The sequence below is a fragment of the Helianthus annuus genome, chromosome 14 (genome assembly GCF_002127325.2).
Source record: "Helianthus annuus cultivar XRQ/B chromosome 14, HanXRQr2.0-SUNRISE, whole genome shotgun sequence".
NCBI classification, from domain to species: Eukaryota; Viridiplantae; Streptophyta; class Magnoliopsida; order Asterales; family Asteraceae; genus Helianthus; species Helianthus annuus.
Genome location: NC_035446.2, coordinates 165,852,891 through 165,870,159, shown reverse-complemented (window position 1 = coordinate 165,870,159; position 17,269 = coordinate 165,852,891). Strand labels below are relative to the sequence as shown.

The 17,269-nt window shown below is 35.4% G+C and overlaps 3 protein-coding genes and 1 pseudogene across 3 annotated transcripts; 3 read left to right on the top strand and 1 right to left on the bottom strand.

The window, feature by feature from the left end:
* Positions 1-5,180: 5,180 nt before the first annotated feature.
* On the bottom strand, positions 5,181-5,916 carry LOC110904834 (17.8 kDa class I heat shock protein-like). The gene has a single exon (XM_022150704.2). The coding sequence runs from the start codon at positions 5,784-5,786 to the stop codon at positions 5,313-5,315; it is 474 nt and encodes a 157-aa protein (XP_022006396.1). The 5' UTR covers positions 5,787-5,916; the 3' UTR covers positions 5,181-5,312.
* Positions 5,917-7,155: 1,239 nt separating this feature from the next.
* Positions 7,156-9,411, top strand: LOC118486603 (annotated as a pseudogene).
* Positions 9,412-10,138: 727 nt separating this feature from the next.
* LOC110904836 (7-deoxyloganetic acid glucosyltransferase) lies at positions 10,139-12,260 on the top strand. The gene is made up of 2 exons (XM_022150705.2): positions 10,139-10,681; positions 11,223-12,260. Exons 1-2 carry the CDS (start codon positions 10,201-10,203, stop codon positions 12,119-12,121), a joined length of 1,380 nt encoding a protein of 459 aa, XP_022006397.2. The 5' UTR covers positions 10,139-10,200; the 3' UTR covers positions 12,122-12,260.
* A 2,391-nt stretch (positions 12,261-14,651) lies between these two features.
* On the top strand, positions 14,652-16,095 carry LOC118486602. The gene is made up of 2 exons (XM_035983159.1): positions 14,652-14,966; positions 15,394-16,095. Exons 1-2 carry the CDS (start codon positions 14,652-14,654, stop codon positions 16,093-16,095), a joined length of 1,017 nt encoding a protein of 338 aa, XP_035839052.1.
* Positions 16,096-17,269: the final 1,174 nt, after the last annotated feature.

Genomic DNA, 17,269 nt, shown 5'->3' with positions numbered 1-17,269 from the left:
TCACCTTTCCGAGGGGATCGTAAGGTATGTCTTGATTGGTGATCATGTGTAAAGTGGGTTATGTTCTAATTCATGAATTTAAGTGAAATTGAGCATGAGTAGGCGCTAGAATCATCATATAGAACAAAGGTTATGTATGGTTTGTGTTAATTTGATGTTTAGAGGTGAACCCCATTAGTTATGGTAATGATGATGCCTTGAACACCACCTATGTCCAATTCTTGTTAAAAGATTGATGTATTTTGTGGGTATGATGAATTGTTGTTAGAAGAATTGAAAGAAATATGATGATAAAATGTTTGAATGTTTATGTGTGAATGATTTATGTTAATTAGTAGGAGGATTTGATGAATTATGTATGAAATTAGGAGATTGTGCATGAATTAGTTGTACCTTATGTTTAGAAGTTTGTACATACACCAAGGGTATGATGAAATTAGAGATAATTGAGCTTAGATCATTAGTAAGTGATTACCAATGTAGTTATGAAGTGCGTTTTGTATAATATGATGATATGTTATTGTTAATGATGTTTGAAATCACATACATGTGTATATGTTTAAAGGATTTCGGCTAGGATTTGATAGATTAGTATGTTTTGAGTTTGAATGATAATTTCTGAAACAAGATCCGTGTGATGAATGATGAACAAGCTAACTATCTTAAGAATGATATATGATAGTTGATGCTTGATAAGCGACATGGAAGTTTGACAAAGAAGCGGGTCAAACGGGACTTATGTGCACGGGAAGCATACTTGGATGAGAGGTAAGTAAGCTTACACCCCTTTTTGTAGAATATCTATTCATTGTATTGATTGCGAACATGGTAAGTAAATATGTGAAGTATGACGTTCCGACAAGTATTTGATACGGGTCGGAATATGTGGGTAATTGGGTATGATAAGAAATTAAAGCTGATGTTTAAAAAGGGTAAATTGGACATTTGGAACTAACGGGTCAAATGGTGGAGATGTCACCATTTGGCATTATCGACTAATGAATGGTTTTGTCAAGTATAATGAATTCACAGATTGATAGCGAAAGGATCTCGTTGTTATCATCTAACAATTTTGGTGGATGAAGTATTAAACGGATCTTAGCTTTGATCCGAGCAAGGTATGTGCGTTTAGAGTTGTAGTCAAGTGATAGGGTTGGTTGAATGTGCAATGAAGTCCTTTGTTGTAAAGGATGGAACGAAGTTGACAAAAATGCCCTTGATAGGTATATCAGGCAAACGACTTTAAAAGGGTGTTTAGAAACAAGCCATTAGATTAAATGATTACTTTGGTCATGTATGAAAGCAAAAAGTATGATCTTTGCGAGTCAAATTCCTTAAAAGTGCGTAAATACCCTTAAGGGGTTAAAATAACATTTAAGTGGAAATGGGTTGGGATGTTGTAAGAAACCCGTGATTGGAATCTTATATAATAGACAAATGTTAAGAATTATGAGGTTTATAAGAAATTGAAGTCAAATAAACAAGTTACTTTGATAAAAGCATGAACAGGTTAAAACTTGTAAAAAGGGTAACGAGTCGAAAGCTTAAAAGTCTAAAATTTTGAAAATCCGGATGTTGGATGTTAACTTCATGTGATAGAGAATTAAATTACGAACGCGTAGGAAAAAGAATCGTGCAAAACGGATCAAAAACGAGAGAGTTATGCTCGTTTCCGTAAAACCGGATTGTGCTGGGAATCTGCAGCAACCAGCTGCAACTTGCTTATCAAATCAGGCCGTGGCGCCGCGCGACGGGGAGGGCCCCAGGCCGTGGCGCGACGCGACGGGGACACGTTTCATCAAAAAATTGTTTTCTCGACTCGTTTTGTCTTGGGAACTCGTTTAAATGCGTTTTAATCACTCGTAAGCTAAGTATAACCAACGTGACTGTGACACTCCACTCGTTTTTATAATAATTTTATCAGAAACTAAGCATTCGTAAACCAAAACTTTGATTTACATATCAAGGTTAAAGAAAGTTTTCATCGAGTTAACATTTTAGATAAGTATTACTAGTTTAACAACCCTAAAACAAGTATTTAAGTGTTAACTACATAGACATTGTTTTAACATAATTAAGTAATCGCGGAAGCTTTAAAAGATCGTGTTCGGTTCTTGAAATTGTGCTTGATCGCCATCCGGATTAAGTCCATCATCACCTACGGTCAAAACCACTTGAAAGATTAGTTTTGACACCTTAGAATCAAGTATGAACAAGTTCCATGGTTAAAAATGAGAAACAAACATTTCAGTGGATTGGGCGGTCGCGCCCCGCGACCGAGTTGGCACCATCTGTCGCGGCCAGCCACGGCCGTCGCGTCGCGCGACGGTGATGGTGTTTCGCCGTGGCGTGGCGCGAAGCCACGTTTTGGACAGAAGGTTCGTTAGCTGTATATCAGCCCAGCATCACCATTTTCACATCTAAAACTTTAAACTATCATAACTTTTGACTCGGGTGTTCGATTTAGTTGATTCTTTTTCCTACGCGTCCGTAATTTAATTACGGACTCGTTTATCAACACAATTCACATAAAATTTCAGTTTAAGAACAGTTGTCCTATAATTCAGTTCTTTATTTATTTGACCCGTTTGTTTACAAGTTCAACAACTTGTTCTATTGTCATCTCATGTCTTTGGCCATTTTACCCAATCCCGGTTTACCCACTATGGCGTTTTGCTCCCCTCACGAGGGTCACTTACGCAGTAATTATCATGCTTGTTTTCAAGGATCTAAACATGCTCTTGTTACCCATTTGATAAGCATAATTTCCGAACTTTAATCCCCCATAACAAGGGATCATTTTACAACAAGTTTAGCGTGTCCGCTCCACGGCTTACGCTTAATTTATAACCAAACAACCAGTGATGGTCATTCACTTCGAAATTTACAACTCGACTTTGTTTCGACCCGTTTGGATGTCGAATGGAGACCACCATTTCAAAGACATGCCAAACTCTGTTTTAACAACTGTTTTGACCTGTTTTGTTTGTCTAGTGAGCTTCCTCACTTCCGTGACTTAACGGGTCTCTTCTTTTACCAAATTTCAATATAACAAGCTAAAAAAATAATTAAACATGATGTAACGAAACCATAAGTTACATACCTTTAGAGCAATCATTTCAAACGCGTATCGCCACTAGCTTGACCGCTTGATGTCCCGGGTTCTTTGCCTAAAGAGTTCAATTCTCAACTAATTTAGAACCCTTTCCGAAATCTAAAACGCATAATTCGCTACAAAATCCAAGCATGCGTTTTTATCCGATTTTTAACATTTTAATCCTCACTTAGGCATTTTAACAAACACCTAGCGGGTCAAAATTTTACATAATTAGAACCAAGTTTCATGACTTGTTATTGTCATCTAAATCAACATCAATTAAGCAAATTTACACATGTTTAAACATCAATACTTCATAAACTCGGATTACACTAGAACAAGAATCATAATCCTAGTGTTTATCAAGTTCCTACAAAACCCATTAATCACCTACAATGGTGATTATGAACCCTACACGTATCATGCAAGATTTTAACAAGAAACCATCTAGGGTTTATCCCTAGACATCATATCACTTCCAATTTCATATATACTACACATAATGAAGCTCAATTTCGATTTTCACAATTAACCTAGAACTTAAGATGAATCAACACATCAAGATTTTGCATACCTTATGATCCCCTCAACAAGGTGATCACTAATTCGTGCTTGACAATTGATTTGGAACTGATTTGAACTCTCAATTTGATGAATTTTGACAAGAACTAGGATTTGGTGGGGAGCCTGATGTCGCCCCTGGGTTCTTGTTCGACCAGACACACCTAAGTGTGTGTTTGGTGAGCGTTATTTTGATTTTAAGCGTTCAAGTTTCTAACTTTACAACTTAGGTCCCTCATTTATTGTTTTATTTATAATTTAGGAGTTTTCATCCATTTGTTTGGTATCACTAGACCCCTATCTAACTGGGTTATCTATTCCTAGTTAGTTTGTGCTTGTTTATTTAACGCTTCAATATTTAAATATAAAGTTTTATATTTTCGGAAAGTTATAGTGACAAAGGTTTGAGTGATGGAACATGTGAAGGGGTGTGTGGGTTTATTGTTGGGTGTTGTGAGTGATGACCATTGCCACTAAAAATGGTTGTGAGTAAAGGAAAAATGGTTGATGACATGGCAAAACTTGATTGGGTGTTGTGAGTGATTAATGAGTGATGACCACCCCTACCCCTAACGGTCAAACTACAAAGGAAGACATAAAGGGCTGTTTGGGAGATATTCTGGAAGTAACTATCTTTGTATAAACTTTAAGCACAAATAATAATTACGATACAAGTAATCTTTTTTGTAGATTCGTCTTATTAATACTTTAAATAAAACTAATGATTCTTTTAAACCTAATTACAAGTAAGGATCGTTACTGGGCAACCAATTTATGTATACGGGATATTGGGTGTTCATCGAATCAAATATCGAATTTTCGAATTATTCGAATCGAATTATTCGAATAATTTTTATTTTCCCTTGAATTCGTATTCGATTCGAATTCGATTAAAACTTACCGAATTCAATTCAAATTCGTATTCGATTAAAAAACCCAATTCATATTCGATTCGTATTTGATTAAAAATTCGAATTCGAATCGAATTCGAATAAATTCGATTTAATTCACTCTTTAAAAACATTTAAAAAACTATGAAAATGAAACATAAATTTTAAAGCAGCCATAAAGCACGATATCACATTAAAAAGTTTCAAATAAAGTACCATAAGTCTAAAATTTAAAACGAGAAGTCGGGAATAACCACTCTAGATTACAAGCTAATTTTATAGGGTTATAAATATATTGATAAATTTGTTACTTAGGTTTTAGTTATGGGTCATGTAGTAGGTTTGGTAATGGCAAATTTTAGTAATTGGAAAAAAAATGAAAATAATTTATAGTATAGCCTAATAAAAGTTATATATGCATTATATATAAAAATAATAAATAAAAAAAGTATAATTTTTATTCGAATTTCGAATCGAATCGAATTTAAAATTATAAATTCGTGTTCGATTTACTTGAGTCGAATTGAATCGAATTCGAATTATTTTAATCAAAACGAATTCTTGATAATCAAATCAAATTTAAACGAATTTCAAATTTTTCGAATTCGAAACGAATTCTGAACACCCCAATCAACATCTATATGTAACAGAAGCTTTTATTCACTCAAACCATATAGCAAACAAATAACCATACAAAAAACATAAACACAACATAAAATAAGTGGATACTTTCATCACATTATACAAAGACCACCGCAACAACCTTAGCCGGAGATATCAATAGCCTTCACTTCCGGCTTCTTCTCCTCTTCTTTTGGCACGGTGACCGTCAGCACACCGTTCTCCATCGCCGCCTTCACCTGATCCATTTTCGCATTCTCCGGCAACCTAAACCGCCTCAAAAACTTCCCAGAGCTCCTCTCCACCCTATGCCACTTATCATTCTTCTCTTCATTTTCTCTGCTCCTCTCTCCGCTTATCTGCAACACTCTCCCTTCTTCAACCTCCACCTTCACCTCCTCCTTCTTCAGCCCAGGCAAGTCTGCCTTGAACACGTGAGCCTCTGGTGTCTCCTTCCAGTCGATTCTGGTATTGGCTATGGCTGTTGTTTCACGAGATGATTCAGGGAGGTTGCTTAAGACACTGGAGAAGCCCTGGAAGGGGTCCCAGATTTCGCTGGAGAATGGGTCGAATATGTTGCTTCTGCTACCGGTAAAGAAGCTTGGAATGATCGACATGGCTGAAACTTGTTATAATATATATGGTGTTTTGGATGTGTGAGGGTATGGAGATGAAGTGAGTTATTTATAGGAGGAAGATTTGTGGTGGCGAGTTCTAAATGCTTCTATATCTATCTGGATTCTAGAGAGGAATAGACAAGGGCACTTTTTCTTATATAAATAAATAATAATAAAGCCTCGTAACTAGAAGTGTCCGGTGTATTCTTGATTTCTTTTCAATAAATTAATCTACTTTTTTCTTTTCAAATAGTTATCAACTTTGAAAAAAAAAACAAATATAACTATTGGATATCTCTACATGATGCGTTTGAATTCGGTTATTACCGGTTTGTTACGATTTGTTATGGTATTGATATTCGTTATAGCTAATAACAAAGTAAAACCTAAAAAGATATCGACTTATATATCAATCGAAAATCACAAAAATGATTGGTTTCGATAACACCAAAACTAGTGTCGTTGTTCGATTGGATTCATGATCGGTTCGGTTTATTATGGCATCGATCGGTATGGTATTGGAACTTGTATAGCTCATGATACCGAAACAATACTCTATTTCGAATACAACTACTTTTTAACAAAATGTATCAGTGTCGCAAAAAACAATTATATAAATAAACACAACCATGTACTTATTTTCTTAAGGTCATTGGATGACAGGTATCAAGGAAAAATTCAAATAATGTAAATAAACGCAACCATGTATTTATTTTTTAATATGCAATTCATACCAACATTTGTTTTTAATATACATAGGATGCCCCGCGTTGCTACGAGACCTTTAAACTGAACAAAAAATAGACGTAAAACGCTGAACCATACACATGCGTTGCAGCATGTTAACTCGTCAAATTTTATCCGAAACATAAACTATTATCATAAAAAAATAACTAAGTCGAAACACTAACAAAACTAAAGGTGCAAACGAGCCGAGCTACTCACGACCTAAATATGTGAACGAACAAATTGGCGCTAAGTAGTTATGTAGACACAATAACCAGTTTTTAATTACAAAAGAAAAATCTGTCTTTGAATGATTTGTTGACTTAATCATATTATATGTCACTGGAAAGTGGTCATTGATTTTGTCACGAGTTTTGGTATAAACATAAGGGTGAAGGGGGCACCTCCTAATTAGGTGAGGGAAAACTTTTTTTAACCCAATCATACGTTGCTATGTCATTTCCCCTCTATAACTTCCCTCTAGTTCAAAAACGTACGGGGTGCACCACTCTTAGGGGAATTGTTTTTTTATTCAAAAAAAAAAAAAAAAGAAAATTTTTCATTGATCCATCAGTTCCCTCTCTCCTTCCTTTCTTCGGTGACTCCCCACCGATTTGGGCCCCCGAATTCTGTCACCGCCTGGATGGCGGCACCACCACCGAGCGGCAACAACGGTCCCCGCAAGGGGTTACCGATTGTGCCCCGCTCACCCTAAGTACATAATCAGTCAGGGCCGGCCCGTAAGGCTTATCAACCTAGGCTAAGGCCTAGGGCCACCAAAAAACAAGAGCCTCCAATTTTTTTTTTCATATATTAGATTTGTTTTTTTGCCACTGTCCACGCACGCAACACATCAACCCTCGCTGGCGTCTTTTGAGTAAGCAATGTGAAATTGATTGCGGATTGAGCGAAATTAGGGTCGATATTAGGAAAAAACATCGCTCTGGTTATTCAATATCTCAAATCTCAATCGCAATTCATTTATACCAATAATAAGCCCCTGACTTTGTAGTTCGCTTAGGGCCTCCAAAAACATTGAAACGGCCCTGTCAAGGCCGGCCCAAGGGGGAGCCAACTAAAGCAATTGCTTTGGGCCTCCACCCTTCTAGTGCCTCCAATTTCTGTGTTAGGCCTGTTATATTAGGTCAGAAACTGACAACAATAGAAAGGAAAAAATGCATCGGAATCTAAAGCGTCAATTGTTTATACATGTTGCAATTTTGTGGAAGATAAATCACCGATAACTAGAAGCAGAAAACATCGTTGTTCATCGGTTCTGAAGTCTGAGACTAAAAGCCAGTTGTTGAAGGTAATCGTTTTTGGCTTAATTTATTGATGACTTGATTGAAGTTTTTTGTCCTAAAATCATTGATAACTTGGTACGTTTCTATACTTCAGATTGTTTCTGTTGTTTTGGATCTTCATGCTAATGGCATATGTAATATAATGCACATGGACTTGAAACCTGAAAATATTATTCTGGGTGCAATATATGTGTAATTTGGTGTAGTATCGAAATCTGATATATAAACTATATAATGCTTACATGGAAGAATGTCTTTCTTTCAATTGAAAATAAATTATACGCCATATTTGACATGAGGTTATTATTGTAATGCAGAATTATATAATTTTTTGTTTATGTTATATATAAGGTTTCATTCAGTCTGCAGCCTTCATTTATAGGTTGGAAACAAAAAAAAATTGCACCAAAAGATAATTAAGAATAAGATTAAGCTTTTAGCCTTCTTGTCAATTGAAGAAGACCCTCTTTTGAAAGGGATAATACAACTCTCCTACACATACATAATAGAGACTAGGAGATTGGGGTCAGGTCAAAAGAGTTGTTTTTTAAGACATTCTATCCATAGCAAAAAAAAATATGATTTACAAGAAAAAAATTTAATTATAAAAAAATTATAATAATGAAATTCGGAAAAGGCCCCAAACTTTTATTTCGCTTTAGGCCCCCGAATGGGTTGAGCCGGCCCTGACTGGGATGGAAAAGTACCTACGATTTCGTGACCTACCTAGTTTTTGTCGTGCTAATGATCTATCGGACCGGGGTTTCCAAGTTGTCACATCTGAGACACAAGAGACTCATAGAGCAAACGGGCTCATTCAACATCTTCGAAGACTTGGAAGAATCAGCCTTAGCTTAAATTCGCAAGCACATTCCAAATCTATATGCAATCGGGCCACATCACACTCACTTAAAATCTAGATTAGAAGCCCAAATGATATCATCACTTCGATCATCAAATGACGACTTTTGTGCAAAAGTCGTCATTTATGTTAGTTTCGGAAGCATGACCGTGTTGAGTAGAGAGGAGCTCATTGAGCTTTGGTATGGGCTTGTGAATTCTAGGAAAAACTTTTTGTGGGTCATTAGGCCGAATTCTGTGGCAGGAGATGGTCAAAACATTCCGACTGAGTTACTAGAAGGTACGATGAAGAGATGGTATATGGTAAGTTGGGCTCCACAAGAGGAGGTTGTTGTTCACCCGGCAATTGGTGTGTTTTTAACTCATAGTGATGGAATTCGACACTAGAAAGCATAGTGGCTGCGGTGCCAGTGATATGTTGGCCTTACTATGGCGACCAACAAGTTAATAGTAGGTTAGTCGGAGAAGTATGGAAGTTAGGGTTTGACATGAAAGATGTTTGTGATAGGGCGGTTGTTGAAACAATCATCAAGGATTTGATGGATACAAAGAAGGACAAGTTTAGTAGACCAGTTAATCGAACGATGAAACTAGCATGAAGATCGGTTGCTAAGGACGGGACTTCTTATAGAAATTTGAATTGTTTAATTGAGGATATAAAAACATCTAAGAAAACTCAATTTTTATTTAAATTAGTAGTATTCATTATTTTGTCCTTGTTGCAAATGACTTAAAAATCAAGTCCTATGCATAGAACTCAGGCTTAAACATGCAAGCTCTAATTTTCCACATTATCATATATGGATGAGCCAAAAAAGCCGAATAAAATTTTGAAGTATATTACGATCGGATCATGTGTTGACCGTCTAATGATCTTTTCAAGTCATTACAAGGACTCTAATAGAGTACCGCGTTCTATGCCACAACCATGACATGTATCAACTATACAATGGCAAGTTCAACTTACAGGATTTTTAACAAACAATAAGTCCACGGTGTCTGTCACAGTTCGACTGTAGATTAATCATACAAAGTAAATAATCCAAAACCCAAATAAATCAAGAATATATGTCCACTCCTAAACATTAAATATATTTATGTCTCAGTCTTCGTTCTGGGTATATTTCTTTTAATTATTTTCTTTAAATCGTATCAAATCATGTGATATAGAAACTAAAAAAATACAGTTTTCAACACATTGACCCGGTAGAGTTGATACTCCGAATCAAACATACTATATTATAATGATTTGCTTATTTAAAAAAGTCTTATGGAAGACTTAAGAGAGTTCCATAAAAAAGTAAATAATTTTTAAATTATTTTAGTTAAATTCCAGAACATAAAATTCCAAAGACAACTAATAAGAAGTCAGTCACAGTTACATTACATCAACCTTAACATTGCAACTTATATACAGAGTTACTAGTTTTTTTCCTTTTACAAAAATGGATGACGATCTGACCATCTCCTTGCCCCCTCACGTCCTCGTCTTCCCTTCACCCGTTCAATGTCCGATAAACACCATGTTTGATATAGCAGAGCTCCTCTGCCTTTCTGGTCTCGACGTCACCTTTCTCCTTACTCCCTATACCAAAAGCCTCCTCTTCCACTACGTCTGCATCGATTCTCGTTTACACACATACCCAATCTCCCCATCAACTGAATCTCATTCAAATCATCTTCCAAGCATCCGTCTCCACACCATCTCCGATGGGCTGCCAACAGATCATCCACAATTTAATGCCACAGAGTTGTTAGACTCTATGGAGACCTTTACCAAACCGGTTTTCAAAGGCCTGTTTACTTCTGGAAAGTTGGTTTCTGATGAGTGTGGACCAGTGAGTTGTATTATTTCGGACGGGTACATGACCTTTGTTTACGACGTTGCTAATGAGCTTCAAGTTCCTGTTATTTCTGCTTTGTCTTTAAGTCCTTGTTCCCTTTGGGTTCTTTCCAATCTTCCTAACCCAACCAAAGCCGTTGAAGTTTCTAATTCAACGAGTGGTATGTTACGTGGATTCGGGACACCTGATATTATTAGAGAAAATTACGAAAATAGTCAAGACCAGGGTTGAATTACGAAAATAGCCACCTCATGCGTCATTGGAGTGGCGCATCACGGATTCAAATGCGTGGGATGCGTCTGGAAGTCTTGGGATGCGTCTTTGGAGCGAAACCCAATAGAAAATGGACACGTGGCGGCAGACTCCTCCAAGGGGTGCAGACTCTTCCAAGGGGTCAGGCCTGACGCCTTGGATCTCACACTCGTAGGAGTCTGCCTGACTCATTGGATGAGTCAGTCTGAACCCTTGGAGGAGTCTGTCTGACCCCTTGGAGGAGTCTGCCGCCACGTGTCCATTTTCTATTGGGTTTCGCTCCAAAGACGCATCCCGCGCATTTGAATCCGTGATACGCCACTCCAAGGACGCATGAGGTGGCTATTTTCGTAAGTCAACCCTGGCCTTTGGCTATTTTCGTATTTTTCTCCATTATTATTTGTTTAAAACTTCATAAAAATTTGATTGTGTTTTTTACTCTTATGCAGATTCGGTTATAAGACGTGTTCCCGGTTTGAACGGGATTCTCACCAGCGGTGATCTTGCAAGCATGTGCCAATCAAGTGAGTGGACTCATTGTACCATGAAGCATCTTAAGAAACAAATTAGAGAGCTTTCTCGAGCCCATGGGCTCATACTTAATACCTTTAAAGCATTAGATGGGCCCATACTTTCTCACATTCACTCCATTTGTCCAAACCTCTACCCCATTGGCCCGATTCATACACACCTTGCGGTTAGGCAAGAAGCCGAGCGATTGATTCCATTGTTGAACTATTCCCGTGAAGAAAACAAGGATTGCATCACATGGCTAGACTTGCAACAACCCAAATCTGTTCTATATGTAAACATTGAAAATAAAGTGCAACTCGAGTGGGTTCAAACCCGCGAGCTTTGGCATGGCTTGGTAAATAGTGGGAAGAAGTTCTTATGGGTAAGACGAGCTGAGTCCATACTTGAAGAGGGTCGAGTCCCACCAAAGATCCTTAAAGGCACGAAGGAGAGGGGTTGCATTGTTGATTCGGCTTCAAATGTGCATGTATTGGCCCATAAAGCAATTGGTGGGTTCTTGACATGCGGTCAATGGGACTCGATAATTCAAGGGATTGTTGAGGACGTGCCAACAATATGCTGTCCGTTGTCTTTGGATCAACAAGTGAATAGTAGGTTTGTGAGTAAAGCATGGAAGATCGGGTTAGATGTAGAATGGAGATGGGAGAGAAACATAATCGAGAAAATGGTAAGAGATGTTATGGAATTGAAGGACGGGTTGATTGACAATGCAAATACAAAGAAATATTCGGGTAGGAAAAGTGTAAGGAAAGGTGGATCATCTTATGCAAGGTTGGACCAACTAATAGATGACATTAGATGTATGCGTCATTAGGCTGATTGGGATACCTAGAAATCTTTTGATGTGTAAGTGGTTTTGTTGCCCTTGCTAGCGGGTTTCTAAATAAAAGTTGTTCATAAAAAAAATAAATAAATAAATAAAAAAAAACATTTTAAGTGGTTACACACTTTAACACTTTGTGACATGTAGAAGGAGTGAAGGATATTCTTACAAACCTTTAGTTTGTTTGAAATTTGTTATGCTTTTTATCACTGATTTTTTTTCTTGCTACCATCATATCCCAAACTTAAAACTCAAGCCTTGACTTAGGGAAGTATCTTTATCGTGTTTTAATAATGGTTGTAATTAAATTAACAAATTTTTTTTCTTTTCTTGCTACGACCATATCCCAAACTTAAAACTCAAGCTTTGACTTAGGAAAGTTTCTTTATCGTGTTTTAATAATGGTTGTAATTACATTAACAAATTTTTTTCTAAAGTGCAAAATTATATGTAGATATAAATATAAAAGAAAAATCAGAACAACAATTAAAAAGCATTATTATCAAAACAGTTATTATAAATGTGTGAATATGAGAGGTTAAATTAAAATAACCTAAATTTGATACTTAAACATAAGTTTGCATTGCATCTAATAATATATACAAGCACTATATGCATGTTGGTGTAGATGCACACGTATAATTATTTGTAAACATACATATTAGATGATATCCAATTGTTCATATAAATAGAGTCGTCACATATTCATGAAGCTTATGGAATCACATACGATGGTCTTTTGTACATGCTTTTTATTGCTCTTTGTGTGCCATCGGTGTAAGTTCTTTACGTATAACCATCTTATCATGTTACTTTTTTTTATATTAACATCCTAACTAATATTATCATTTTCGAATATACAGGTGAAAGAAATGAACACCATTACGTGGGAGCATTTGGGGTTTCACCGCCAAAAGATTGTACTCCCCGTTGTATTCAATCACCAGATGCTAGAAGCTGGTGTTGTTGTGGTCAATGCATCTCGAGTAGATCTATTTGTGATTACAAATGTAATGGAATAAAAAGTTGTTGTAAGATACAAACATGATTTGATATATATATATATATATATATATATATATATATATATATATATATATATATATACTAGGTTAGAACCCCGTGTAATATACGGGTTGAATAATTGTAATTTATATATCAAATAATAAAAAAATATATTTTTGAAACCTCGTTTATTACACAGGTTAAATAAATGTAATTTTACATACCAAATAATAAAAAAATATATCTTTAAAAATCTCATTTATTACATGGGTTGAATAAATGTAATTTTATATATTAAATAATAAAAACTTATATATTTAAGAACTCTTTGTATTGTACGGGTTGAGTAAATTTTATTTTATATATTAATAATGAAAAAGTTAGATTTTTAAGAATCTCATGTATTGTATGGGTTGATCACATGTAATTTTATATACCAATCAATAAAAAGCTATATCTTATTATATCTTTATAAACCCTGTATATTATAAAACTTTTGGACTAAACTGACAAAATAGCCCAAACCACAGGGACTAAAATGACATTTAATTCTTTACATTATATTAATTTATATTTAGTGTACGTCTTTTGTTAATGTCAAGATAAATAATTTGGAAAAATCTAATAAATATTTCAAAAGATTATATTATCTTCTATACGAATTGTTTAAATTTAATTTTATAATTATCTTTTAATTAATATTAATTATCTATAATTAAGTAGAAGATAAAGATGAGATAACTAAAAAATAGATGGCTCAAATGAATGACATGTGTCCCAAAATTGGTTTCTTTTATTATATAGTATAGATATATATATATATTGAATATTAAATATATCTTTATTCTAAGTATCGATACTGTTAGGGAATAAATATGTAATGAACAGAATCAAATATCTTAGTTCACTGATGATTCTAAAGAGAGAGATTACTCGGAGATTCCATGCACTAGATTGAGTTAATTGGAAACAGTGAAGATGATCAAGAAGACCATCATAATTCACTAAATAGTTGTCTCCCTGGGTCTAAGGTACCACGATTACATTTATTATTTTTTTAATTCTAATGTTTCACACTATAAAATTTAACTTTATTAACCAGTGAGATTCCTTGCGTGTTGTGATGGACACTTGATGGGTGTGGGTTTGATTTATTACGGTATCGGTATGATATTAGCACTTTGTCTATCAACGAAAGCTATACCATCATCACTAACAATTTAATATTTCAGTTAGTCAATCCGTGTAATACTAACTATTTACTATTTTTTTTTATTCAATCCATTTTAAACCTAATTGTGTTACTTTTCAATACGTTTAATCGCCATCTATTTAAGTTCTAAGTAGATGAAATAAATTTACACTTTTAAATAAAAGTATGACCTGTAAGGGTTTAAGTGTGTTTTTGTAGCTCCTAGAAAGACGTGGGCAATATATAGAAATAGGGGTGACAACATAATGATAATGTCATGCATTAGGTGGGTGCAACACCTGACCCCAACTCATAAATTTTAAGATGTTTTTTCCTTTGTTCTGGGTTAAGAGTCAATCTCCAAAAAAGTTGTGTCTACGGATCCGTGAAGAGGTTGAGGTTCTTCATATGGATAGTTTGATCCATTGCAAAGCCGGTAAATTTGCGTTTGCGTTTCTTGGGCTCCCAGTTGGTGCCAATATGAAAAGAGCTAAATTTTGGAAACCTATTGTTGACAAGTTTAATTCAAAGTTATCCGGATGGAAGGCTAAAAATCTCTCATTGGCAGGAAGGATAACTCTTGCTAAAGCGGTGCTTGGAGCTTTGTCTAATTATTATCTCTCCCTTTTCAAAGCCTCAGTGAGTGTTATTAATTTGCTGGAAAAAATTAGAAGAAATTTTGTTTGAGAAAGTAAGAATGGAGGCAAAAATATTAAATGGGTTCTTGGGAAAAAATGGTTGGTCAAAAACGTCATGGAGGGCTTGGCATTGGGGACATTAGAAGCGTTAATTTAAGCCTTCTTGCTAAACGGTGGTGGAAGTTCAAGCGGGATAAATCGACTCTTTGGGTTAAAGTGATCGGTGCCATACATGTCAAGAAAAATGGGTTCCACGCCTTTCCGTTTAATAACCGGTTCGTAAGGGGTATAGTTGGAAATGAGCAACAAATTTGGTTTTGGTTAGACAATTGGTTATTCAAAACTCCCCTTAAAGATCGATTCAAAAATCTATTCAAAATCGCAGAAGATAAGTTTACTTTTGTGTGTATTTATGTTGATCATGACAGCCCTTCTCAGTGGCTTTGGACAGGGACCCGTTGAGTGGGCCCGAAGCCCAACAATTGGATGACCTGAATAACACGATGACATGCTGCAATTTATCCAATAAGGAAGACATTTGGTCTTGGGCTGGTAACAGGACTGAAGAGCTGAATGTGGCAGCTTTACGGGCAACGATTTTAGACTCATCGAACCAACATAGCTCTCTTTGGCTGCTGTGGAATAAATGGGTGACTCCGAAGATAAATATCTTTTGTTGGAGGGCATGTTTGCAGCGAATTCCATCTAAGATGGGGCTGAATTATAGAGGGATTGGGGTGGATAATCTAATGTGTTCGAGATGCGGCTTAATGGAAGAATCGGTCATGCACATTCTTTGGGACTGTTTCTTTGCTAAAAGTGTGTGGCGGACCATTTTCACTTGGGTAAAGATTACTTTTCCAAATAAAGTGTCTTCGGTTCGAAAGTTATTAGCTAAGGCTGAGGAAATGTTGTGGAAGAAAACTATAGGAGCTATTTTACAAGTAGCGGCTTGTGAGATTTGGAAGGCAAGGAATGAGAAAACCTTCAACGAACGGCAAATTCACTACGAGAGAACGATGGACATTATAAAAGAAAACTCTTTTCTTTTTATATGTAACAGGTCAAAATTTTGTAATCTTGATTGGGCTAGATGGGTAGACTTTAACGTTCGAGATGTAATCGTGTAATTGTTTCGGGTCTAGCTTCTTACTCGCCCCTTTTCTATATTATATATAAAAGTTTTTGCTGTTAAAAAAATGTAAGCATCATATGAGGTATTCTTGGTTATTTTACTAACTATTTACTTATGCATCGTAAACATCATTTGAGATACTTATATGTTAATTTATAAGATTTCTATATGCATTGTTAATTATATTTTGTGATTTGATGTTTTTCGTTGCTTTAGCTTGTTTATTTGGCTTTTGAGTTTGTTTATTTTGGGTTTATATGGGGTCACAGTCTCTTCTTTAAATTGGTGGGTGTAGGCGTTGGGGTGTGGGCGTTTCGTTATTTTTGTTATTCAAATTAATGAACCTTAATCATTTAATGAGTCTATACTATAAAATATTTATGCACCTTGCACAATAAAAATAATCATGCATATGATACTACATATTCAACGTTTACTACACCATAAAAACAATATTTTCTACGCCATAAAAACAATGTTTTGGTGTAGGGTACAAAATGTGTAGGACTCTAACACTTTTAAATAATTTTGCGACTCTTAATAAAATATGTGTCACAAAACTTTTAAATAATTTTGTCACTCCTAATAAAACTGGTGTAAGATCCAATACATTGTTGGTGGTGAATGAGAAAATTATGGGGAAATTAATGAGACTTGAGTAACTCTTTATAATATTTATTAGCATTCTACATCAAATTGTCTATCATACCCTTATTAGTTAAACCCTTAATTAAAAGTGAACAAAAATGATATCTTAATTCACAACCACTGATCAAAAAATATAGGGGCTAGATTAATTTATTTTTCTTCTTGCAAGAAGATTTTTCTCAAATGAACATCCCCCTACATTTGTAACATTCTAACCCGTTTTTGTCGATATTTTAGTTACTCGGATATTTAGGTCCCAGATTTCTTTTAACATATAACTTACACATCTGGGTTAACTGATAACCCAGACGAACCGACATAACTGATTATTACACTTAATTTATAATTTAAAATAATAAAGTTTTTAGACTTGAAAGCTTTGTCATGCATAATCATGCTTTATCCTTCCCGTGAAGTCTCCAAGGAGATTACGGTTTAATAGAGTTCGGTTCTTCGCATGTTTGGTCGTTCGTCTGGTTCCCGCCTTGAGTTACCTATTATTTAAAACCAATCAAATGGTT